Raw genomic sequence first — 22,674 nt, 5'->3', positions numbered from 1 at the left:
CCGCGGTGAGATCATGAATGTCCCCGCATGTGGGGTGCCCCACGGCACGTGCGTTAGCTCTGGAGGGGCCACATGAAGCTCCCAGGCATGTGGTCACCCGAGAAAGGCTCCCAAGTCCAAGAAAGCAAACAGCCCGGCGCGGTGGCTGCGCTGGCAGAGGCCACCCCTCGCCGACGCGGCGCTGCTCGGGGGGTGACGGCGGCGGGGTGGAGGCGGGGGCCAGGCCGGGCTGACGCTGGCCGGGACCCCTCTGCGCAGGTTGTCCCCCGGGACCATGCTGAACATGCTGCTGCTGTGCTGCGGGCTGCTGCAGGGGATCCAGGCTGTCCTCACCACTGACCTGGGCCGTGGCCACCTGCAGAAGGCAAGCGGCGGGCTGGAGGGGACGGACAGAGCCCGCTACGCCAGCCTGCTACGGAAAGTCAAGGAGGTGTCTGCAGAGCCGGCGGGTGAGTCCTGCAGCCCCCTGCCCTGCTGCTGCCCCCCACCAGCCGCTTGCTGGCATGCCTGGGGCCCCCAAAATAGATGTGGGGACCCATGCCCAGGGTCAGATCCCCTTAAAGCAGCGCAGCTTCTCCTGCCGCTGTGAGAGCAGCCTCCTCCCTCCTGCTGCCCTGGCAACCCGTGGGGAGTGGCGGGCTTTTTTTGGGGGACACACACATGACCATGGGGAGCAGAATCAGAGCAGACCCCCAGCAACCTCCTTGTCCAGCCTCTCCGTATCTCGCAGGAGCTCTCCCCAGGCTGGGGTTTGAGCAGATGGCCCTGGAGGTCCAAGAAGCCGACGGTGACCTCGTGCAGAGAGGCGGCATGCTGGATCCGCAGGTAACACCCCCTGAGCATTCTTACAGACACCCCGAAGTGCGGGGTGGCCTCAGGCCACAGCAGCCTTCTCTGCGCCCCTGGGGCCAGGGAGGGATTGGAGCCCAACATGGTGCTGCCTGGGAAGGGAGTATCTGTTGGTCGCCAGGGCTGGGACAAGCTGAGCCTGCCCAGAGCTGCAAGGGGCTCTGGCACTCAAGGGTGGGTGGTCCAAGCCCGCACTCCTGCAATCCTTTTAATTAACCTCAAGCGCAGCCACTCTTGCCTCTCTCCCACGCAGTTCTTTATTGCTGGCATAGTGGTCCAGCACCAACTCTTTCCCTCCTCTTCCTCCTCTCTCTCCAGCAGGCATCGTCCACAGAACTGCAAGTTGTGGGCCGCGAAGAGCGCTCCCCCCGCCGCTGCGTCCGCCTCCTGGAGTCCTGCCTCGGGCATCAGGTCCCCTGCTGCGACCCCTGCGCCACCTGCTACTGCCGCTTCTTCAACGCTTTTTGCTACTGCAGGAAAATCAGCACCAGTTTCCCCTGCGGCAAGAACTAGCACCCATGCCGCGGGGCTGCCTGCTCCTTGCCCACGCGTGCCACCTCCTCCTCTGCAGCTCTAATAAACCAGACGTTAGCAAAAGCCATCGCCGAGTGGGAATGGTTCAATGCGTCCGCTTGCGATCTCAGGGGAGAGGGGTAGCAGCAAGGTGCCGGTACCTGCACCACGGCCAAGAGTCCAGGACACCTCCACGCAAACCAAAATGAGCTTATTTTGTTTCCAGAGCAGCTCCTGCAGGGCACTTCCTGGCTAGATGAGTGGTCTTGCAGCAGGAGTGCCCCAGGAGGTGACATTTTGTCTTCTCCTGCGGGTATCGCTCATGGTGGCCCAAGGTGCTTTACACCCAGGGACCCTGCAAGCTGTCGACCCCAAGGAATCAGTGACCAAGGAGGTACCCGCAGTATGGACACAGCCAGCACCAAGCATCACCTCCTCCACCACTAACACATATGCCACAAGGCGCACTCAGGGGATAAAACACGTGAAAAGCCCTAAAAACTCAAAGCCGAGCTTTCAGGGGTGCCGGAGGCGAACCTCAGGCTTAACGCAGGGTGAGGGCTTGGTTGAGGGGGGTTTCAACCCGCTCCATGAGGATGGAGGAGGGCTCACAGGGGAGTGCAGCGCTGAGGGGGTCCGGGAACCGCGGGGACGGCGGTCCCGGGGCCACGAAGGGGGAGTAGCGGCCGCGCGGCCGCTACTCCCCCTTCGTGGCCCCGGGACCGCCGTCCCCGCGGCTGTCGGTGCGCCGCCATCCCGCTCCCAACCGCCATCTCCTCAGGCGCTTCCCGCCCTCGCACTGCCTGCCGGGAACGCGGGGGGGGGGGGGGGGGGACGACACACACACGCGCGCGTAGCGTCACGTGAGCGCCGGGCGGGTCACGTGAGGCGCCGGAGTAGTTCGCCCGTCTTGTCGCTCGCCGCCATGTCGTCTTTCCCCGAGCTGTATTTTAACGTGGATAACGGCTACCTGGAAGGATTGGTACGCGGTTTTAAGGCGGGAGTGCTCCGGCAAGGTGACTACGTGAACCTGGTGCAGTGTGAGAGCCTGGAGGGTGAGTGGTGACGGGGCTCCGAGGCGGGCGGGGACACCCCCCCCCCCGTCATACCGAGGGGAAGGCCCAGCCGGCGGGCTGAGGAGAAAGCTCGGCTGGTGTGAGGGCGGAGGGCCGGTGGGGAGGCGAGGGGCTGCGTGGCAGTGGGGAAAAGAGTCGACAGCTGCGTTTTTGAGGCGCTGTCCCCTTTTCATCCTTTGCCTGAGCAGGCATTTGGTCCTCCGCCCCCCCGGCTGCTCTCTCTGAGCTCAGCTGACTCAGTTTCCCGGTCAGCCCGGCCGTGTGATTGCAACAGCTGATACAGTGGTTTAAGGAAGCTTTTGCTCCCAGTGCTTTCTTGAGGTGGCTGTATAGCTGTGGTACGTATCCTGGGGTTCTTGGAAGCCTGGCGGGTTTGTCAGGCTTTGCTGGCGAGTCTTGTTTGGTGCTTTTGCTGCCTAAATGACAGGCAGCACAGGAAGCCTTTTTAAGGCCAGAAGTAAGATTATTGGGGTAATCTAACTTAATCCCTGATACCCATGATCAGTTTTTGAGGAGATTGGGTCGTCTAGGAAAGTACCTGCTGTTATTGGAGGATTGCTAGTGGAAAAATTCCAGTGCAGATCTAAGTAAATGCACTGGTGAATTACCGTTCACTTGTAGTCTTGAGTTCTCTTTTGAGGCTAATTCCGAATTCCAGCCATTGTGTCTTTTCTAGATCAGTGTGTACAAACCTGGAGAGCTGTGAAGGTTTTGCTCTGTGACAACTCATTATCTGTGGTCAGCTCATCATCTTAATTAGTCAGTGCTAAACTGTTCCTCTGTATCAGTGATCTGCTTAACAGTTTTCACTCATGGCTGTGCAGAACCTGGATCACAAATCACAAAGAACAAACCCAGGTCTCTTGAAATAGGCTAGAAACATATGTATCCAGAGATGTTGGTTGTTTTGGTCAATGGGACTATAATTATTGAATTGTTCTTTCTTCTAAAAATGCTAGTTAAGCATCAGCTTTATCTTGATGATTATTGCTGTTTGTCTGATCACAAAGTAAGCCGATTCGAGGTCTCGCATCTTGATGAGTCAGAAATAGAGAGCCAAATAGGCTCTCTGTGATGAAGCAGGCTCCTGAGCTGGCTTTAAGAAGGGACAGGAAATTGAAATTAATATTGACTATCTAGAGGGATCCTTGGCCAGCTGAACCCTGGATGCAAGTTACTGGGAGTTGCTCACGCAAACATTAAACAACAGAATGGGAACAGAGCGCTGTGATGTGCCTCAGTCTCTACCTTAAAAATACCCAGGATATTTTTACTAGGACAGAAGCCCCTTTTCAGCTAGACTTCTTTGCAGCTCTTTGCTTGCAGTGTCTGTTGTTCTTGCTATGGAGCCCAGGGCCTGAAAGAGGGCGGTGGGAGGTATTCCTGCTCTCTTGCTCGTCAGAAGTCTCAACACGCCCTAAACTATCACTTTATCATCTTCCGTACAGATAACTTCCTCTTTGTAGTCTTTCTGTATTTATAGCTTCTCTTTTTTTGTCCCCTCCTTGCCTTCCGAACCAAGTTGCGTAAACTTAGCTCTCCCTTGGAGCGGTGTTTTCTGTGTTTGGAATGAGGCAGTTTGGAGTTCCCGTATGTTTGTCTTGGTATTGTTACTGTCCCATCCCTGACAGCTCTCTGGTGGCGGCTGCTGCTGCTGTGCTCCTTGTCAAGCTTCATTCAGTGCTTGAAGGCTGTTCCAAGTTCACTGCTAATCTCATTCCTCCTCCACTTGGCTTTCTGTGCCCCTGTCTAGTGTGCTCTTGTAGAAGGATTTTCCTTCAAAGGAACGTTGCTCTGGATCACTTATATAGGTCTGTGGTCAGACCATTTCTTTCCTCTGTCCCTTTAGTTCTGATCTTCCCATTTCAGTACCTGTTTTCTGTACTCCACAGACTTTTAATGTGCCTTTTTTTCTCTCCCAGGTGCTTGTCTGCACTAAATCCAGGCAGCGGCTAGCTTATTAGCAGCCAAAATAAGTACTTAAGCATAAAATACTCACACATTCTTCCCTACCATTTCTGTTTTGTCTTCGCTGTTGCCTCTTGCATGTGAGTCTGGCTCTGCCATTAGTCCCAGTCCTGGACCAAATGATCACCTTGGCCGTGGAGAAACCCTGAAGGACCAAGGCTGTTCTGGGGCTGGCCCTGGGAATTGGGTATCCGGCTGGTCACATTGCTTGGAGGATGTTGTGCTTCTAGGTCTGAAATACTGCTTCCTCTTGTGTGCTTGGATCGGTCTGGAAGCACAAAGGAGTTGAATCCTCTGCTTCAGGACTTGGGCTGACAGCTTAGTGCTGCCAGGAGGAGGAGATCATGCTTTTCTGCGTGATCCTCCATCATCTTTGTTTGTCTGATCACAAAGTAAGCCGATTCGAGGTCTCGCATTTTGATGAGTCAGAAATAGAGAGCCAAATAGGCTCTCTGTGATGAAGCAGGCTCCTGAGCTGGCTTTAAGAAGGGGCAGGAAAACATGACCAGGACTGAGGGGAGGGAATGAGAGCTGTTTTGGCGTAGGCTTTCTCTTGAAACCCTCGGCAATAACATGTTTAATCCCTTCTTTCAGCTCCAAAAGTCCTGGTGCTTTGGTTGTTTCTCAGCCAGAGGTCCTCGTGTGCTGTACACCTGTGCTGGATGTCTCTTGGAGCCTGCTTGGCCCTCTCAGCGGTGGCCAGTTCCTGCTTCTGACACAAGGTGTCAGTGAAGGACTTGGAGCTGCTTTCCTCTGCTTTATGAATCTGTCTTGGATAACCAAACTTATGAGTCACCCAGATTTCTACTGTCAAACGGATGGTGAGCCGTCTCCAGCTCCTAAAAGCTGTGGTAGCCTGCTGAAGGTCTGGTATCATCTCTGGAGAATAAAAAGCTGTTGATGCAGCTGGACAGCAGTGCCGCTTTTAAGAAGCAGAGTTCAATTGGGGTCTGGAATGTAGGTTATCGTCAGGCTTTACTGTTGGTCTGCAATGCTCTGTACTGCAAAAAGTATATGGAGCCTGGGAAGCATACAAAAGCATCTTCTTTAGAAACAGGAATTTCTTTAGTCAGCGTTCACAAGCCTCCTGTTGCTAATACTCCTTTTGCTTCCACAGGAACAGTGTAGGAAACCGAGGTCTTTCTGACCTGCCAGTGTGATAAAAGTGACTGGTATGGTGAAATCTAGCAGCAGGGCTTGTCACCTTCTAGCTGAGTAATGAGGCTGTGAAATAGCCAGCTGAGAAGTGGCAGGTAGTTGGCTCAAGCTTGTGAGCCTCTGTTGGGAGAGGCTTTCCAGAGGCTGCGTGTTTCCACCACCTCTCTGTGGGTGCTAGTGCTTCTGTCCGTGCAGTCAGCTCAGCTGGGGACTTGCACGCCTTATGGAAACAGCGGTGTGCCTGTGGAGGGATGAGATCTGTCCTGTCTTCGGCTTAACCTGTGTGTGGAACTAGTCTCATGCCCCCGCAGGGGTCTGTCATGTTTTATTTGTGCGTCTCAGCCTGCGGTTTATCAGTCTGCTGTGGACTTGTCCTGTGAAAACTCTTGGTTTTTCAGTCCTTGTAACCCCAAGGTAGTGGTGTCGTGTCACATCAGCTTGGGGACGAGCAGAGTAACCATCTGAGCCCCAAAGGTATATTTGGGAGGTGAAGGGTGACTAGGTGAAGCAAATACATGATTCTTCTAGAAAAAAAGGATTTCCAAGACTGTGGTTCTCTCTCATCTCCTCAGTTTGGTCCACAGACCTCCATCTCTAGGATGCATGCGAATCAACAGTGAAATCGGAGAGTTTGAAGCAAGTAGGTCACACTTGTCCTAGATTCTGGCTCCACGCCAGCTGGAGGGCACGGTGGTCTGCCTGAATGGTACCCTCACACATGCCGGAGCCTTGTTTTCTGTCGAATTAATCTGTAGCAATACATAGTGAGCACCAAACTCTTGATACCGGGCTGGATGGTGTGGAGTAAGCCACGACTGGACAGGTTGGTTGGTTGTCTTTGAGTCTTGAAGAGTATTTCCAGGGTTGCTCTGCGTAGCCCTTGCTGCCCAGAAGGGGTGTGCTGCTTTTGGTCAGCTCAGGAGTGGATTCTAAAGGCTTGCTGTCCCAAATGCCTCTTCAGTGTAAAGACATCCACTTCTCTCCCACTCTCTCCTCTTCCCTCTTTCTCCATGCAGAGGAAAGGTGATGAAATATATCGAAGTGCACTGAGCACACGGTTGAGCCACGCGGTGGGGTGAAGTGTGTCTGTCTTCCCGATTGTCTAACCACAGGACGGCTAGACACACCGAAGCAAAGGCCTGTCTGGGCAGAGCTGTGGGCTCTTGCCTCCAACAAATGGATGTTGGGGAGCGTGTCCTCTGTGCACCAGGCTTCTGCCGAGTGCAGTGTGTGCTTTTGTTTTCATAGTCCAAAGAATCTTTTTTCTCCCCTGGAGGCTGCCTTTGCTTTATGGTGTTACACACTGAGTGTTTGCCATATCTCCTTTTGCTGAGAGAAGAGCGGGAGAGGCTGTGCTACCCTTCTCTCTTCCATTTTATCATAGTGGTCCTGGAATTTGGCCCCCAAAAGGCTGGAGCTGGGCTTCTCTTTCAGCTTAATTGCATGGGCAGTGTGTCCTCTCTTGTATAGAGAAGTTGCATTGCTACCAGAGCTACAGACTACCTCAAAGAGTGCTTTTGGCACCTTGGTCCATGGTGGAGCTCATGGTGTTCTCCTGGGTGTGGGGGGAATGGGATAGATCCTTTCCTATGCAGCTCCTTTGCTGTACAACCAAGCAGGGAGAGGCCACTTGATGGTCCTGAAGTGTGGCCGTGCTTAGATCCATCTTGAACTCTGAGAATGGTTCAGTCTGAACCCCGAACTTGGTGGGTGTAGAAGCCAAGCCATAATATGGTAGGGACCTTTTGAAAGCACGATGACGATGCTGTCTGTCTCCTGACATCTAGGAGCCCTTTGTGAAAAGCTGACCCTTGCTTGCTGGCACTGTGCAGGAGGACCGGCCCTGTCCCCAGGAGCTTGCATCTGCCAGATGAGGCAGAGCATATGGGAACGGTGAGACCTGAGGAGGGTATAGACTATTCCTGTCCTGTGAATGCGGACTGCTCGTGCAGTGGCCGAAAGGCTGTCCTGCTAATCTCGGCGCTTTGTCCTGCGTCCTCCAGTGTAACCACTCACTGTGGCTGGTTAATCAGCTGTCCTGTTAAAATAAGCTCAAGGAAAACATTATTTATTGGAAGAAAGATGGCACTTCCACGGCCTGCTAAATCATGGTGGCAAACAAACACTGTGGTCTCTGGCTTCCTGCAGGGTTCAGCAGAGGCTCTTTGCTGTTTGTTCTGGCCTCCTTTACTGGGCAGAGACCTGCTTCATAGCTTCTCCTAGCTAAACTTCAAGCAGCAGCTGAGGTCAGCTTCTCAGCACTGGTGCAGCTTCAGCCCTTGTTTGGGTCCTGCCCCTTGTTAGAAGATGATGGGTGTCTGGGTTTCTTGGCAAGTATTAGCACTCGGCAGCCTGTCAGTGCTTTTCGTCTTGTTGTTTTTCCTCTGCTGTCGGCTCCTGCAGTGTGAGACTGCTTTCTGCCCTGTTTCTCTTAGCTTGTGGATGATTTGTTGCCTCTCCCTTAAACCGCTGCACTAGGTGCCGGGCCGATGTCCTGTTAGTGTACTGGACCTCTGAGGTTACGGCTGTGACTTAGGGTGATCTGCTTTTAGAGAGGGGGGAAAAAAGGGTACATAGGGGTGAAGCTTACTGGAAATGCAGGCAGATTAGGAGGGGTTACCTCACCTTTTGGAAGGATCAGGAGAGGGCTACCTGATTGAGGGGTTCCAAAGGAAACAAGACCTGGCCATGCTGGGTTTGAAGCTCTGAGGGGGGTGAGTTCAACCCCAGGAAGGGCTGGGCTAGAAACACAGGCTGCTGTTTGGTGCTGAGGACATCTCAAACGGAGAGGTTAAGAGCTAGAGGAGAGACATTGATGAGGAAAAGGGCCAAAGACGACACTTCTCTGTGTCCAGCTGTGGCCCAGAGGAATTTGCTGCCTGCCAGCAGAGGAGAGGTGGCATATCACTGCTAGTGGTGCGCAACCACAGAAAAGGTCTTAAATTCTGTGGGGAATGAAGGCTTTCTGGGTGCTTCTCAGGTGAGATTTCAGAGAAGCAGCTTCAGGAGTGTCTGAGATGGCTATAAACAGACCAAACGGACAGCAACAAGCCAAATTGTAATGACTGCAGTCTTCTGAAGGGAGACGTGGGCGATGTAGCTGATATGCAGACTGCTGTGTAATCCTGCAGCTACTTTACTGCCTCAGGCCTGGGAGATGGCAAACAATATTTTAATTTTTATATATGCAGTGATGGCCCCAGGTGCTTTGAAGTGAGATGTTGGGGTTGCAGCAGATAACTGCGTGAAAACATCAGTTCAGCTCGGAAGTTGCAAAAGCTAATTTGATGCCTGTGTGCGAGAAGACAAATCAGTCCTTGCCTGGAAGTGCTTGAGCCCTTACCTTGATTCAGGGCTCTGCAATGCGGTTACGGGAGGATGCTGAAGAAGGAAGGGGTGGAAGCGTGAGCTGGTGGGGGCATGGGTCGCCCTGTCTGAGCAGGGCTTATAGGACAGGCTTTGATGACTGACAGATGTCTGAAAGACTGAGTAGTGGCTTGATTCTTTGTTATGACAAAGCAAACTTGCAGGAGAGGATAGCAGTATTACTGTGGATCTGAAGACTCTCAAGAAAATGTCATCTGAAATGTCGAGGTGTGGTGTTGGCACAGCAGTGTGTTGAATTAAGCTTCAGTTGTGTTTATGCCTCATGTACAGCCAGCTGCATGGAAACCAGAGGGCCTGATCCGAGAGCTGAAAGGAGGTTGCTGTAAGTACATGTCATGGTAATCTCGAGCGCAAGCCTACTTGAATACTCAGCAGAAAAAGGCTGTCGTTCTGACAAGCTGTTGTGTTCTTGCACGAGGCAGCTTTCTGGGAACTGTGACCTGGCCATAATTTACCAACTTTTGCGGGGGAGGAGAGAAAACAAAAGCATTGTGGTAATTCAAGCACTCCCTTGCCAAATGCTCACTCAGTCTGTTTCTTAAAGTGCGTGAATCGCTTGGAAAAATGCCGGAACAGGCAAACATACCTCTCAAAAGCAGTCGCTGGGTTGAGGCTGTGTGCTGCTGTTAGTCAGCGTCTGGAGGACCTCATCGGGAGCGGCTGGGCTCTAGGTGCAGGTCTCCCTCCCTTTCGGCAGGCAGCTGGGGAAGAGGCACGGCAGAAGACTCGCAGCCAGCGTCTCGTCGACATGCAGCGTGTGGGATCTCTGGCAGCCGCCCCTGTCGAGGTGCTGCTGTTGCTGCCAGAGGCCGACTCCAGTTCGCTCTGAACTTGCGTTAGGAAATAGGAACTTGAGCTTTTGGAGAGCATGGGGCTTGCTCAGCAGTGGGTCCGCTTATTAGTCACCGTGCTACTGGGACAACTCTTCTGGCAGGGGATTTGTGAAACCACGGGATTAGTCCGTTCTTAACTGAGAAGCCTGACATTAAAAACTCTCAAACCCCCGTGGCTGAGACTCGGTGACTGGCCCAGTGGCTGGAGGAGGACCGGCTCGCGTAAGGCACTGGTACGCCATGGGATGCATTGAATCAGGGTTTATAAATCCGGTCCAGTTTTTTGAAAATATGTTCTGTTCCATCTGCTTGGATGCTAAAGAGATTCTGAAGAGTTAGTTCCTGCAGTCTGTGGCTGGCCTTCCCTGTAAAAATTAATTCCAAGTGTTATATAAACATGGCCCTTATTCCAGTTGCAACATAATGTTGTGCTGGCTCTTGTGCTGTAGAGTTGGGGGGGCAACCCCCTCGTCGAGCAGGACAGAATGCTCTGGCTAAGCGGCTCATGGGAGCTTGCTCAGAGCTGTTGAGGGAGAGGCTGTAAGGCACAGCGTGCAGCTTGTGTGGCTCTGGTCTAAATGCAATACAGCTCCTGGAAGTGGATTGTACAGCAAACTCTACTTTCTGTGTCACTGGGTCTCTAGCATCAAGTGACCCGATAGCAAGGCAGCTTCTTGCAGCCTCAAAAGTAAGAGCAGAGTTGCAGGTCATGGTGACACCACAAGGAACCAATGGTTTTGCTGTAGCAGAGTTGGAGTTGAGGAAACAAGCTGAAAGCCTTGGAAGCTTCCCTACTGAAGTAAGACGTGGTAGGATATGCAATAGCTGCTTCCTCTCCAAGGTCTTGTATAGCTGCAAAACAACATCACATGCCTTTTTGGGCAGGCTTGGTTTTCATTAGAGCTCTGCACAATTGCAGAGAACTGAAAGTAGGAGGTATATGAACGTAGCTACTGCCTTCCCCTGTGCCTTCCCTTGCAGTCTGATTTTGTGGGTGCAATACTCTTACCAGGACCCTTTCTCTCATGTTCATTGAGCAACTGCTGAATTTTGCTCTGTGCTTTCTCCAGCCTCCGCTAAAAGCAAACTAGTAAAGCCCTGATCTGACAGTGGAACTTAATTTCCGCTCAGACTCTAAAGCTCGTCATCCAAGAGCTTTCAGAAGAGGGACTGAAACTCATTAAGACGTAATTCCGGTAGATTTCCCCTCTGTAACTGTATCTTAGCTTTCAAAAATCAAGCAATTGCAAAACACATGGGTGAGAACTCTTTGCATACAGGGTGCTGCCTGAGCTGCCTGAGCTGGGCTTTTTGCAGGGTTTATGAAGTGATTATCGTCAATAACAATCCCATGCAGGCTGCATGGAGGTGAGGGGCGTTCTGAGTTTTGGCATGATCCACTGTTTGACTTTGACAAGGGTCATGTTGAAAACTCCACTGTCTTGAGTTATCCAGACTGTGTTTTCCCACCTCGAAAGTGTGAGCGTAAGTTAATAATGTTTTGCAGCATGATCTGGGGAGCAGAGATCTAGGTTAAGTTTCTGCTTTGCTTCAGCCATGTGTGTTGTTGGGCAAGTAGCTCTCTTTGCTGCATCCAGGATTCTTTACTAAAGGTAAGAGTACCACCAAGCTCTCCTGTAAACCGCTGAGAAACATGACAGCAACTGAGCACTATTTAAGTCTCTGGCCTTTTTTTCCCCTCTCTATAACCACCATCTGTTTCCTGTGAGACTTAGCAGTGGTAACATCTTCGTAAATAAAAAGTGCTGGGTCAAAACCATCTTTGCTAGACCCCTTTGGAAATACCCGGAAGAGTTAAAGTCAGCTTGAAAGCCGTTTGACCCTTCCACCCCTCGGGCTGGGGACTGTATCGCACTGTACAGTACCAGCTCTGTTTGGAGCCCGGTGCGGAGGATGCTCTCCAGCTCCTGCCTGTAGCTGGGTGTAATGTTAAAAGATCAAACTCCTCAAGCTAGGCTGAGTCCTTGCTCTGACCTCCGTGCCGTGGGTGCTTGTGCCATAATGCTGAGGACTTGTATGGTTCAGTGGAAGGGAAAGGCAGCCTCAGTGCTCCTGCTGCAGAGAAACCAGGGAGAAATGTCTTTTTTTCTTGTGTGTGTGTGGGGTGGTTTTTTTTTGTTTTGTTTTCTCTGGACCGTGTGTTCACATCTGGTTTGACTAAACTCTCCTTTCCCCATAAAGGTCTTGAATCCCTAGGAGGGTGCTTGCCTAACTGGCCCTCTGAGGTGAAGCTAAAGGGAGATGAACATTATGTACCAGCGCAACTAGTAGAGCTTTGAGGAGTAGGATTATATGACGTTCCTCAGTTCTGGATTCAGTTTTTCCATAGAGACACTTAAATGCTTTTGGCTTAAATAGGGCTTTTATCTTGACAGAGCTCAGCATGTTGTGGTTGCTTCTTGGCCAGGACTGCAGCTTCATTGGGCACCTGACCTGCAGCAAGGGTAACAGAGGAAACAAAGGTTTCCTCTACTTGAAACTGGAGGAGGGGGAGGCTTCTGAGCATGTTCCTCCATCCTGGGCAGGGGCTGCCTACCATATGAGATGGATTTAAATGGCCTTCCTCTTCACCAGCCCCTCTCTACCTCTTAATGCCTGACTGTTCTTTACCAGTGCAATTAGTTGGACTGACTTGATGATGTAATACCTAGCTGCTTTATAATTTCAAGGTTGCTCTTTGTGTCTTTTTGGCTTTGAAAGCTTTTCAGATGCTTCCACATCACTAGTATCTGAGGAAACTTGCTTGTGGGTGCAGATAGGTTCTTGGTCGTGATTGCTTCAGAGAAGCCTGCAACCAGAGCCCTTTTGTCTAGAGGAATCTTTTTTTTCTAGATTTCTAGCAAATACTTCCTAAAAAATCAGTAATCTTCCACCTTGATCAAGCACAGTGGACAGCAGGACCCAGGTGCGTGTTCAGTTACACAGATAATGTCACAGCTTCCTCTTTAAGATGGGGGAAGGCTGGTGTGGTGAAACACTGATCTTTTAGTGCATTTGGATTGTCCATGATAAAACTGAGCATAAATATAAGTGTGTGACTTAACATATGGGTTTTGTCTAGGTGATCTTTCAGAGAAGAGAATGCCTGGAGAAGTGCTGAGCAATAGCTTTTTTGGATACGCTCAAAAAAACCCCCAAACCCAACACAAACCCTGTAGAGTGGCATTGTTCTTTCTTTTTCAGACTTGAAACTGCACCTCCAGAGCACAGACTATGGGAACTTCCTGGCCAACGAAGCCTCCCCGCTCACCGTCTCCGTCATAGACGACAAGCTGAAGGAGAAGATGGTGGTGGAGTTTCGTCACATGAGGAACCATGCATATGAGCCCCTAGCAAGTTTTCTGGACTTCATCACGTGAGTACCAGCTGTTCATGAACAGCATTTGAAACGTTGGTGTTCTTCTAGACTTGAGGGCTCTCAGACCAGCTTTCTTCACTCAGCCCTGTAGCTGCAATGTTTTTTGCAGCTTCTTGAATGAAACTGTTTTGATTGTATCTGGAGGTCTCAAACCAGCTGCACAGTATCACTACGTTGTTAAAGTCTTCTGCTCCCAGGGTGTGCATGCTTCATTGGCACAGCTCCTTTGCAGCCTTCCATTGCAGAACTGGTTCAGTCTCTATCAGAGCTGTCATTTACCCTTGTCCCTTGTGTTAAATGTTCCTGGGTTCTTTAAAATGTGATCCTGCTGCAAAACATTTGCATGTGCGTGACAGCAGTTGCCTGCTAGTTCTGACCCACCGAGGTCAATCAGCCTTTGTCAGGGCTACTGTGATCCTGCCATCCCATCCCAGGGGCTGTAGGCCTTCCTCTGACCCCATCACAAACTGGTTCAGGGGGTTGAGCTGGCCAAAAATTGAACAACTTTTCACTTTGGGGGTTAATTTTGACTGATTTGTTTTTCTTGGCCAGCTCCGTGGGATCCAACGAACGCCAGCACTAGGGGAAGGAAGGGCCTAGAATATGCAGCAGGGAAAGATGGGGCTGCAGCAGCCTCAGCGTGTCTCTGTCGGTGCATGAAAAGACACGGGGTACGTGCGCTTCCACAGCAGGTTCAGCTGATGTGAAAAGCTTGAAATAGCACAGCGTTCGTGCAAGTACCTTTTCCTAGCGGTTTTGCGCAACCTTCTGCTTCCCTGTGTGCTGCTCTTGTTTTAATCGGTAATAAAATGAAATTGCTAGCCTTGGTGCGATACCAGTTGTGCTAGTTTGCATCTGAAACATGGAGGTAAAATTGTCTTTTTTTCCTTTCCTTAGTCTATGTTCCTGTAAGCTCTAGTTTGGCTTGAAAACTGCATAGCCAGTGGCCTTCTCTAACCAGTAAGGAGATATATCATGGACGAAAGTGAATTTCTGGTTCATTAGAACATGACTTTAACTTGCATCTCAGAGAAGAAGATTGTATTCTGTTCTTGAGTCAGACAGCTGATACATCACCACTCATTTATTTGATATAGCGAGCTTGGGCTCATCACAAGCGCTCTGGCAAGCGGTGTTTAATCTTGCATTTTTGGCAGTTGTGTGTGTATTATCTTGCTTGCCATCTAGAGATTTTTGAACGGTGTAGGCTGATGTGGAAAAGCCTTTGTGGTTGATTCAAAGATTTTAAATTTTGGCCTGCACGTGCAAATATTGATGAAAGACCTGTCTCTCTGCTGTATTCCTTCCTGTTCTGTCCTTTCTATATGTGGACAGTAACACTAGTAATTTTTCTAAGCCGGTGGCTCATATCTGTTACTTTCTGGGTCACTGTGCTAAAGCTGCCTGTCTTTTAAGCTTTTCCTATTTTCTAAAAATAGTTTTTTCTTATATGCCTGTCACTAAAAATCATTGAATTTTGGTATCTAGCTACAGATACGGAACAAGACATCAGCAAGACATTACCAAGCCCTCATTTTGCAGCAATGTTTGCAATGGATGAAGCAGTTGCTAGCTCATCATCTTAGTTGTATGGAGCAAACTCTTCTATTCTCTCAAACGTAAAATAATTAAGTTAATTTTCAAAACACCTCTTTACCCGTCTTTAATTTGCTGTAAAGACATCAATACTGTTTGAGCCTGGCAATATCAGGTAGTTTGTCCTCCACTGGTGCTTTTCCTTTGCTGCCCTAGAGGTTCATGGAAATGTCTAGTCTCTATGGAAGTATCATAGTAGTCACTAATGGTCTCTTCTTTTACCTTCTGTCATATCTTTTTAAAGGCAATAGTCTGGGCAGGACACATGAGTATCTTGCAGAGTTTAAAACTTTGCTGTTCCCTAACTCTCATTTTGAAAAACTGTGTGTGGAAAAAATGAATTGAAAGGTCTCAGACCGTGCCTGCCTGGATTACACCTTGCGTGACTTGGTAGGAGGGCTGTGAATGGCTGTGGAAATCCAGTTTCCTGTTACACCAGTCCTGTTGACCTTTACCCAGCGTCTACATCCAGCTTGAGTTGTGCAGAAGGCCTTAAACATCTCATGTAATTACATCTCATGTAATCCGATAGGCCAATTCTCGCTGTTTGAATGACTTAACTTTAAAACTGGTGTTTTGCCCTCAACTTGATTTAACTTTGGTCTTGTTCTGCTTGTGTCTCTCTGATTTTGATGATTTCTCTATTACAAAACACAATTCTGTGCGGATATCTGTATCTCTTGCCTACTGCGTAATCTCTTCTTGAATATATTGGTCCCATTGTGCACAGGATGTTTCTTCCTTGAGTTGTCTTCACTCTCATCTCTTCTTTTCCTTTTTACCCACAAGATTTGCTTCAATGCCACTGTCTGCAGTGCTGCCTAGAGGAAGGCAAAAGGTGAAGCAGGAGAAAAGCTGTTTTCCTACGTGAAGCGTCTCCACTCTCTTGCGGAGCCTTTTGTGCAAGGAGTCCGAGTGTTCGGTTGTGTTTTGGCGTGGTTCTGCTGCACCACTGATGGAGGGGTCTCCTCTGGGTCTGCACTTATCACACCAATGGAGTATTGATGAAATAGAGATGATGTTACCAGCTTCAGCTGGTCCAAGGTGGGAGTCGCTATCAGTGTATTAGAAGCTCTAATAACTTCTAACGTCACTACAGACAAGTTAAAACAGAAGAATGAGGACACTGAAACACAAGGAGTTTGGAGAGGGTGCTGGTTTTGCCCAGTGAGTCTTAATATCTTCTGTTGATAATACTAATATATTTAGTGACAGGGCTAGTAGAAAAGAGGGTAGACAAGATATGACTTCTCGGGCTGCCTTTTAGGCTGTGTTTTGTTCCCTGAAGCTGTCCCGTGGGTCGTAATAGGTCTTGGTTTGGGGTAGGGGGCAGAAGTTTCAGGGATTATTGTCCTGCTGACAGTGTGAAGCTTCCCATGCACGTCCCAAATAGTTGGAGAGGAGAACACCTCTGTTTGGAGGCTGGCAGCGTGTACTCGTGCCAGTAGTCTTCATCTAACCCAGGCTTGTGTGTGGGCAGCGTCACAGAGATGTTCGGCCAAAGGATGTTGGCAGTGCTGGGGATGTTGTGCCTGCGCAAGTGTCAGAGGGACTGTGTCATCATGCCCACCCTGGGTGACACTGGGACACTTGATCTTCCATGCTGGCTGGGCACACAGATAGGCGTGATGGGGTGATTTGTCTTTGCCTTTTAAACATGACTATTTCCCACTCCTTTCTTTTAGGGTAGTTGATGAAACTTGAGCAGGAAATGGTAAAGACCGCTCCTGGTAGACAGCTCAGGGCCAGCGATGCATCAGGTGGTCAGAAGAAGAAATTGTACTCAACTGAATGTGTCCATGTGCTAAAACTGTACAGGCTGAACTGAAATAGAAAATGGTAGAAAGATATGGAAAGTTTGAGCAGGGCTGGCTTCTGCAGGAGGAAAGCTTGAGTTCACTGAGACTCTCTTGAGAGAGAGGCATTGGGTTGTAAACAGAGATTTTCTTTTTTTTTTTTTTTTTTAAATTGAGTGGGATTGTAGGAGGTGTGTCTGGCTTAAAATGGAAGAAAATGTTTTGTAGCATGTCCAGTTCAGCTCTGAAACTCACCGCTGCTGGATGCCTTTGTATGTACTTACATTTTTTGCCTTCTTAGAAATGTTGGATAACCTCGCACAAGACAGGCTCATCGAGGCCTGTTAAGCACTTGGGTACCATCTCGCTGAGAATGACCAGGGTGTAGGTGGCTGGTGCCAGGAGGTGGATCAAGCATTTCAGGCTTTCTCCTTCATGAATGTCCTGCTGGACCTCTGGGGTGGTTTTGAGTTGATCACCAGGTGACTGTTGTGCTTGGTTTTGGAGGAGATCTTGACCCAGGGCACGTTGCTGAGAAGATCTGGGGAACTGTCTGATCTTAGAAGCAGCTTTAGTCCTTGTCCCCTCTGATTGCTCCAGAGCCAACCTGCAAAAAGCCATGTCGTTTGTCGGGATTATGCGTGTCACTTCTTTTGCCTCTTTTAAGTGGTCCATGAACTAGGTGAGGACACAAGAAGGAGAAGCAGCAACGGGGACGGCGTGGGGGCTCTGGGGCACCAGGCGGATGCGAGTTCTGGTGTGCTCTCCTTGCCCAGCTCCTGGAGATGAGGCAGCGCTGCCTGCTGCTTGCCGGAAGGTGGCACTCCAGCCCCATGGCTGCCTGGCCCCAGGTGCGCGCCGTGCCGTAGGTAAGGGTGGGCACCTGTGGAGGTGGGCAGGACTTAACTTGTCTCCTGAGCATAGGGGAAAGGACGGTGTTTAAAAGTGCATGAACGAAACCGACCCAAGAACACAGCTAGGCAGCAACCCCAAAGCAAGGTCTTCCTTCCTCAAGTCCCTTGCTGCCACTGATTTTTGTCCTGTTGTGCTCCTCTGCTGGCACCATGCTGACTCTTTCCTGGCCCTGATCCCCTCCAGGAACTCTTCTGTGGCAAGTGTTGTGTTCTTAGTACCAAAATACTGAGGAAGTTGGCTGATTTCCCTTTTGTTTTTTCAAGTGGTGGCTGTAGCCGGCCTCCTCTAGCACTGCATATCGTGGCAAGGAAAAGCTCAACTTGTTGAGCCTCCGATGGTCTCTATAAAACACCTGCTAGCTCTGCATCTTGCCATGCAGCTCCTTGCAGGAAGGCTGCTGGTGCTTCCCTGTGTCTTTCAGCCAACCACAGTAGGTTCTGACCGATAGGCACAAGTTGGCTGTTAACATCTCTGCTCCAACACAAACAATTGACTGTTTGGCTGAGGGCATGCAGTGATGTTCTGTAGGGCAGCAACAAACAGGTATTAAGTGTACTTGAAACAGCAAAACCCACTTCCTGAATTCAACAAACGCATATTGACTTGTGGGATGGAAGTGGGTTTTAGGTTCTTCTCAGTGATGTGCTGCCCTGCCTTTCTGTAAGGGCTTTGTTCTTTGTGTTAGCCTGACGTGGTGCCATGTCCTGTCTCTCCTTCCCTCCAGTGTTCCTGTATACGGTTTAGATAGGATTCTTTATCTGTGGTTCGTGGTGTCGCTCCTGACTCTAGCCTGCTGTAGCCTGATCGGATTGTCAGCTTTAGTATTGTTCCAGGTGGGGGAAAAAAGGGTGGTGTTTGGTTTGGGTTTTTTTTGTTTGTTTGTTTTGGTTTTTTGGTTTTTTTTTTGCCTTGCTTCAGCACAGTCTCTTCCCTGCTCTGGAAGGTCTGGTTTCACAGCAGCCTGACGTGAGGGCTCTGGCAGCTGTGGGGCCCCTTGAGCCCTTGCAGCAAGCTGATGGGCAGAGAAGGGTTTGATCTTGTGTTCAGGTGGGGGAGCTGCTGGTAACTGTGCGGAAACTGAGTCCACTGTAGGAGCGAGGTCTGGGGTGGAGCTGAGTCTAAACACATTTTCCAAATCCGTGATCAAGCCCGTCGTCAGAGGACAGCCTAGGTTGTCTTTTGTCTTTACCAGTCTGCTAGGGCTGGGAACCGGGTTCTTTGTTGCCCTGAGGATGCAGCTAGGAACTTGGCTTTCAGTATGTTTTTGTGGTCACAAGACGTGTTTTTGATGAGGCTGCATGTACCTTTTCCCCTTGCGCATGCCTTTTCTTAGCTGACACTTCCCTCTATTACCTTCTCTCTGACCTAGTGCTGCTCTGCCTCTCCCCTGCGCTGGATAGATCTAGTTTCTGCTGCACGACTTTGAGTTCAAACTTAGTCTTGCAGCAGTGGTTTTTCTGGAGCCAAATTATTTCAATTGCTACTTGAGCTGAAGAGCAATAATCCTCTTTGGAGTAGGAAGTTGCCTGTCTTTATTCTAAGTATACTGGAGTGTGCATCCTGGCTTAACTGCGGAGGTTACAAAATATGACTACCTGCTTTTGAAGTCTTTTTTTGTGGAAGAAAAAACTCCAAATGCTGTACATTACAGGCAGTTGCAATTTATTTGGGTGAATCCAACAGTCTGAAGGATCTTTCCTAATGCTGCTGTGGTTAAAACTGCGCTATACTATTTTCACTTAGTTGTTGACTTGTTGGTGGCGGTGGGATCGGGAAGCAAAAATTACCGTAGTGGCTGGGGATCCTGCAATAAAAGGTTTATGAGCCTTTTCTGGCAGAGACGGTTTTGGCAGAGAAGCACAGGTTTCTGACAAACAGCTTCCCTGTTTGCAGGGAGTGCAAAGTTGAACTGATAAGCCAAGTTCTTGGAGGGATTATGCAATATTCAAAATAAGAGGGCATGTAACTAATGGTCTGGAAATGATCACAGCCTTGCATCCTTTGGATGGTAGCATCAGAACTGCATCTGTTCTCCTGCATACACAAAGGATAGAGACCTCATACCAGTTTCCTAGAACCAATGTCCATGCAAATGGACTGGGTTGCATGCCTAAGTGGTGGCTGTGGAAGTCATCTTTCAAAATGGTGTGACTGTGGGTGTCCTCATTGGAAAGGGACTCTTTGAAAGGTGAATTTCACTGTGTATTATGTTGAGGGGATGCTTTTTTCCCCCAATCTCTAGTGCCTGGAGAACACTTCATTTGGCCAGTGGATTTGAACTGGAACAGCATAACCCTCCTCCTACCGACCAGTGCTGTTCTTCGCTTGGAAGGTGTTAGCATGGTGCCTAGCAAACGCAGCGAGCCACAGTAATGATCGGAAGAGCTAGCAAAAATGTTATTGGTGGCAGCAAAGATGGAGCATACTGATGAACTCCAGATGTAGGCCTATGTTTCACTAAGAGAGAGAAATCTTTAGTGAAACTCTGGAGCCCTGAGAAGGGGCTCTAGCATGCAAGCTGTGGATGATTAGGTGAGAACACATTGCCCCTGGATAACATCCGCATCCAAGCTGATGCTGTTTTATCCAAAGGCAGTGTGTGGACTTAACTACCTTCTTGGACTTTGTTTAAAGCTGAATCCCTCTGGTGATTCTGCAGCTCGCAGGAATCGTCCTTCCACGTCCGTCATGTTCCTTCTTGCAATCTTTCCCTCCAGAGGCTGAACAGCATGTCTGTTAGAGTCATAAAACAGGGAGGGAAGGAGTGTGTTAGGAGGTTATCAGTGCTCCTCTGATCAATTTATGTGTGGTTGCAACTTTTCCAGAGGACAACCTGCGTGCAGTGCCTTCAGTTGGATGAATGTTCACTGAGCACTTCTGTTCCCATGTAACATGCTTCACTCCTTGATCGAGAACAGTTTCAAGGTCTTCTGGTGCTGGACTTAGCAGCCTTCATTTTCCTTTTACCTTTCCATTGATTTGCTTCACCCAATGCTCTAGGTTGGCAAGTTCAGCCCAGAGAAGGCCTGGAGGCCAAGGGCACTGCTTCTGAAGACTTCTTGAGGGAATCTTGGGTTCTAGTCCCCTTTTCCAGATCCATTCTTATGCTAGTTGAAGTCTAGCAAATACTTACATAGAGTTTTGCGTAAATACTGCAAAGTACTGCAATGTTTAGAGGCCAAGCAAAATCTTGTGTCTACCCCACATGGTTTACTGCATGTCAAGTGGGTTGATGATTTTTCTTGTCTTCTGCTGGCAGCAGGTCTGTATGCACAGTAATGTTCGGCATGTTATCTAAGCCCAGACCACACATTGAGAATCAGGTAAAGGTGTTTAGGCCATTAAACTCAGTCAGCTTTCTTAGCTACTTCAGGCAGTTTTGGAGGCAATGTGAGTTTGCACAGTGCAGCCTTTAATCTTCTTTTATATCCTTGGAATGTGGGGTGTTTTTTTTTTTAGTGCTTTACATGTAAGGAAGGTAAGAAAACAGTATATGCAAGTTTGGCTTTTGCAGCTGGTCTATGTGAAAGCAGCATGATTAGATGTTTCTGGTCAATATTTAAAATGTATTAGTGCTGAAGTCTGCTTAGCACAGCGCAGAGTGCCAAGACTCAGCCTTGCTTACCAGCCTAGTGTTTCTCAAGCTCTGAGGTCAATCTTTGAGGCATCAGGTTTAAGCAACTAGAGACTCATGCATGAGGCTGCAAGGTGTTCAAAACATTCCCTGGTGTTTCAAGGGGTTTGTACGCATCTAGAACACAACGTCATATTCATAAAGCCTCAAAATTAAAAGGTACTTCATCTAGCTTTTTTTCTCGTTAGCCTTTAACACAGCTGATGCTGTATGACTGCTTGTAAGTTACCGGATGATACCACTGGAAAACTGAGGTCAGTATCCCAAGAGACCTAGACTCACTTAGAAGATGGTAAAAATCATGTGGAGATGAAGCTAAATATAGATTAATGCTGAGAACATTCCTGGATACTTGGATTTGAAAGGCTGCCACAGCCTCTGTTATACTGTGAAGTTATAACTCTTTGCTCTGAAATGGTCTCGTTGATCTAAGTTTAGCAGGGCACCCACTTATTGGCTGAGTGCCCTTGGTTTGTGGTGGCAACCATGAAATTCTCAGCTTTCTCTTTGGCAGGTTCATGAACATACCACTTAGGTGTGGTTTTTATTGGTGTGACTCTAGGAAAGACAGTGTGTGAAGATAGGAAGAGATCAGCGCACTTTGAGTGGAGACCATCACATGCTGCATCTACTCTTGCTGTTCCCTCGACTGCCTGAGCTTCAGCTGCAGACGAGGGGTAAAACTGCTCCTGGCCAGGAGCTGCTGGTCTGACTTGTTCTAGTCTGAGCTGAAAAACTGCTCAGTTCGTCTACTGTCTATTACTCAAACAAGCCTCAGTGAGGCACTGAGGTCTTCCTGATGTGCAACATCCCTTTCCTTTCCAGTTCAGGACAGCTGTACAATTGTTTACTAATAATCTTAAAACGACACTCCAGATACAAGCATCTCAGCTGTTGGCACTATTCTTAGTGTCAGCTACTGCTCTTTTGTGCTTTGAAGTCTGTGTGTTGCTTTCCCCCGTGTCTGCTTATGTTCGGAGCTTGAGAGAAGTGTGACAAGTGGCTCTGCATACCAGCACCTTTGCTCCAGTCTTGAATCCAGTGGGATAAAGAGATGCGTCTGTGTACTTATGCACAAACCCAAGGAAGCAGCAGTACAACCAACCCGAAAGGTTTTCCTTAGGTTACTTCCCCCACCGAGCCCCTGAGTACATGAACTGGATGAGCTGCAAGAGGGAAGCACTAGATGCTAAAGTGACTATAATCAAAACAACTTCATCATCATTTAAAGCTGTCTCTAGAATTCATGCCGAGTTCAGAGCACTGCTCTGATCCCGCTGGAGATTTCCCTTTTTCATCCCAAAATAAACACATGCTTCTACAGTAATCTGAGTAACTGCCCAATGCAATAGTCACATAGTGACTTTTGCCTTGCTAGCATTAGTCTGCATTAAAGTCTAATGCTGGTTTTGGAAAGCATTAAAGTTGCCTGAGCAATGCAATACCTTAACCCATCCTGGCAAAAACCCCCGAGCCGCAGCCCGGTTCTTCCCTGTTATGCACTTCTGCATCAGCCCGCTGCTCCCTGCGTTTGCTGTTGACACGGAGGGCTGTCCTCATGACCCCTTAC

General features: G+C 49.2%; 2 protein-coding genes and 1 long non-coding RNA gene across 6 annotated transcripts in view; all 3 read left to right on the top strand.

The window, feature by feature from the left end:
• The first annotated feature begins 127 nt into the window (after positions 1-127).
• On the top strand, positions 128-1,398 carry AGRP (agouti related neuropeptide). The gene is made up of 3 exons (XM_075160704.1): positions 128-449; positions 731-825; positions 1,168-1,398. The coding sequence occupies exons 1-3, from the start codon at positions 275-277 to the stop codon at positions 1,360-1,362; spliced, it is 465 nt and encodes a 154-aa protein (XP_075016805.1). The 5' UTR covers positions 128-274; the 3' UTR covers positions 1,363-1,398.
• Positions 1,399-2,220: 822 nt separating this feature from the next.
• ATP6V0D1 (ATPase H+ transporting V0 subunit d1) overlaps positions 2,221-22,674 on the top strand; it is a 36,458-nt gene continuing 16,004 nt past the window's right edge. For 3 of the 4 annotated variants that reach the window (XM_075160908.1, XM_075160911.1, XM_075160912.1), the window contains exons 1-2: positions 2,221-2,417; positions 12,989-13,160. In XM_075160908.1, the coding sequence (XP_075017009.1) occupies positions 2,288-2,417; positions 12,989-13,160 (302 nt within the window). In that variant the 5' untranslated portion in view covers positions 2,221-2,287. The remainder of the gene's footprint in view (positions 2,418-12,988; positions 13,161-22,674) is intronic. The other variant, XM_075160909.1, reaches the window with a different exon arrangement.
• On the top strand, positions 13,173-15,840 carry LOC142087117 (uncharacterized). Its single transcript, XR_012675332.1, has 2 exons — positions 13,173-15,264; positions 15,549-15,840. It is a non-coding gene; the product is annotated as an uncharacterized LOC142087117 (long non-coding RNA).

This window comes from Calonectris borealis, chromosome 12, assembly GCF_964195595.1.
Source record: "Calonectris borealis chromosome 12, bCalBor7.hap1.2, whole genome shotgun sequence".
Taxonomy (NCBI): Eukaryota; Metazoa; Chordata; class Aves; order Procellariiformes; family Procellariidae; genus Calonectris; species Calonectris borealis.
The sequence above is the reverse complement of the archived record's forward strand: the minus strand, read 5'-3'. Positions and strand labels throughout refer to the sequence as shown.

Excerpts from the sequence above, each read along its gene's own strand:
- AGRP (XM_075160704.1), top strand. The coding sequence starts at position 275 with ATGCTGAACATGCTGCTGCTGTGCTGCGGGCTGCTGCAGGGGATCCAG. Across the intron at positions 450-730 it reads GGTGTCTGCAGAGCCGGCGG|GAGCTCTCCCCAGGCTGGGG; the intron begins GTGAGTCCTGCA and ends CGTATCTCGCAG. Across the intron at positions 826-1,167 it reads GCGGCATGCTGGATCCGCAG|CAGGCATCGTCCACAGAACT; the intron begins GTAACACCCCCT and ends CTCTCTCTCCAG.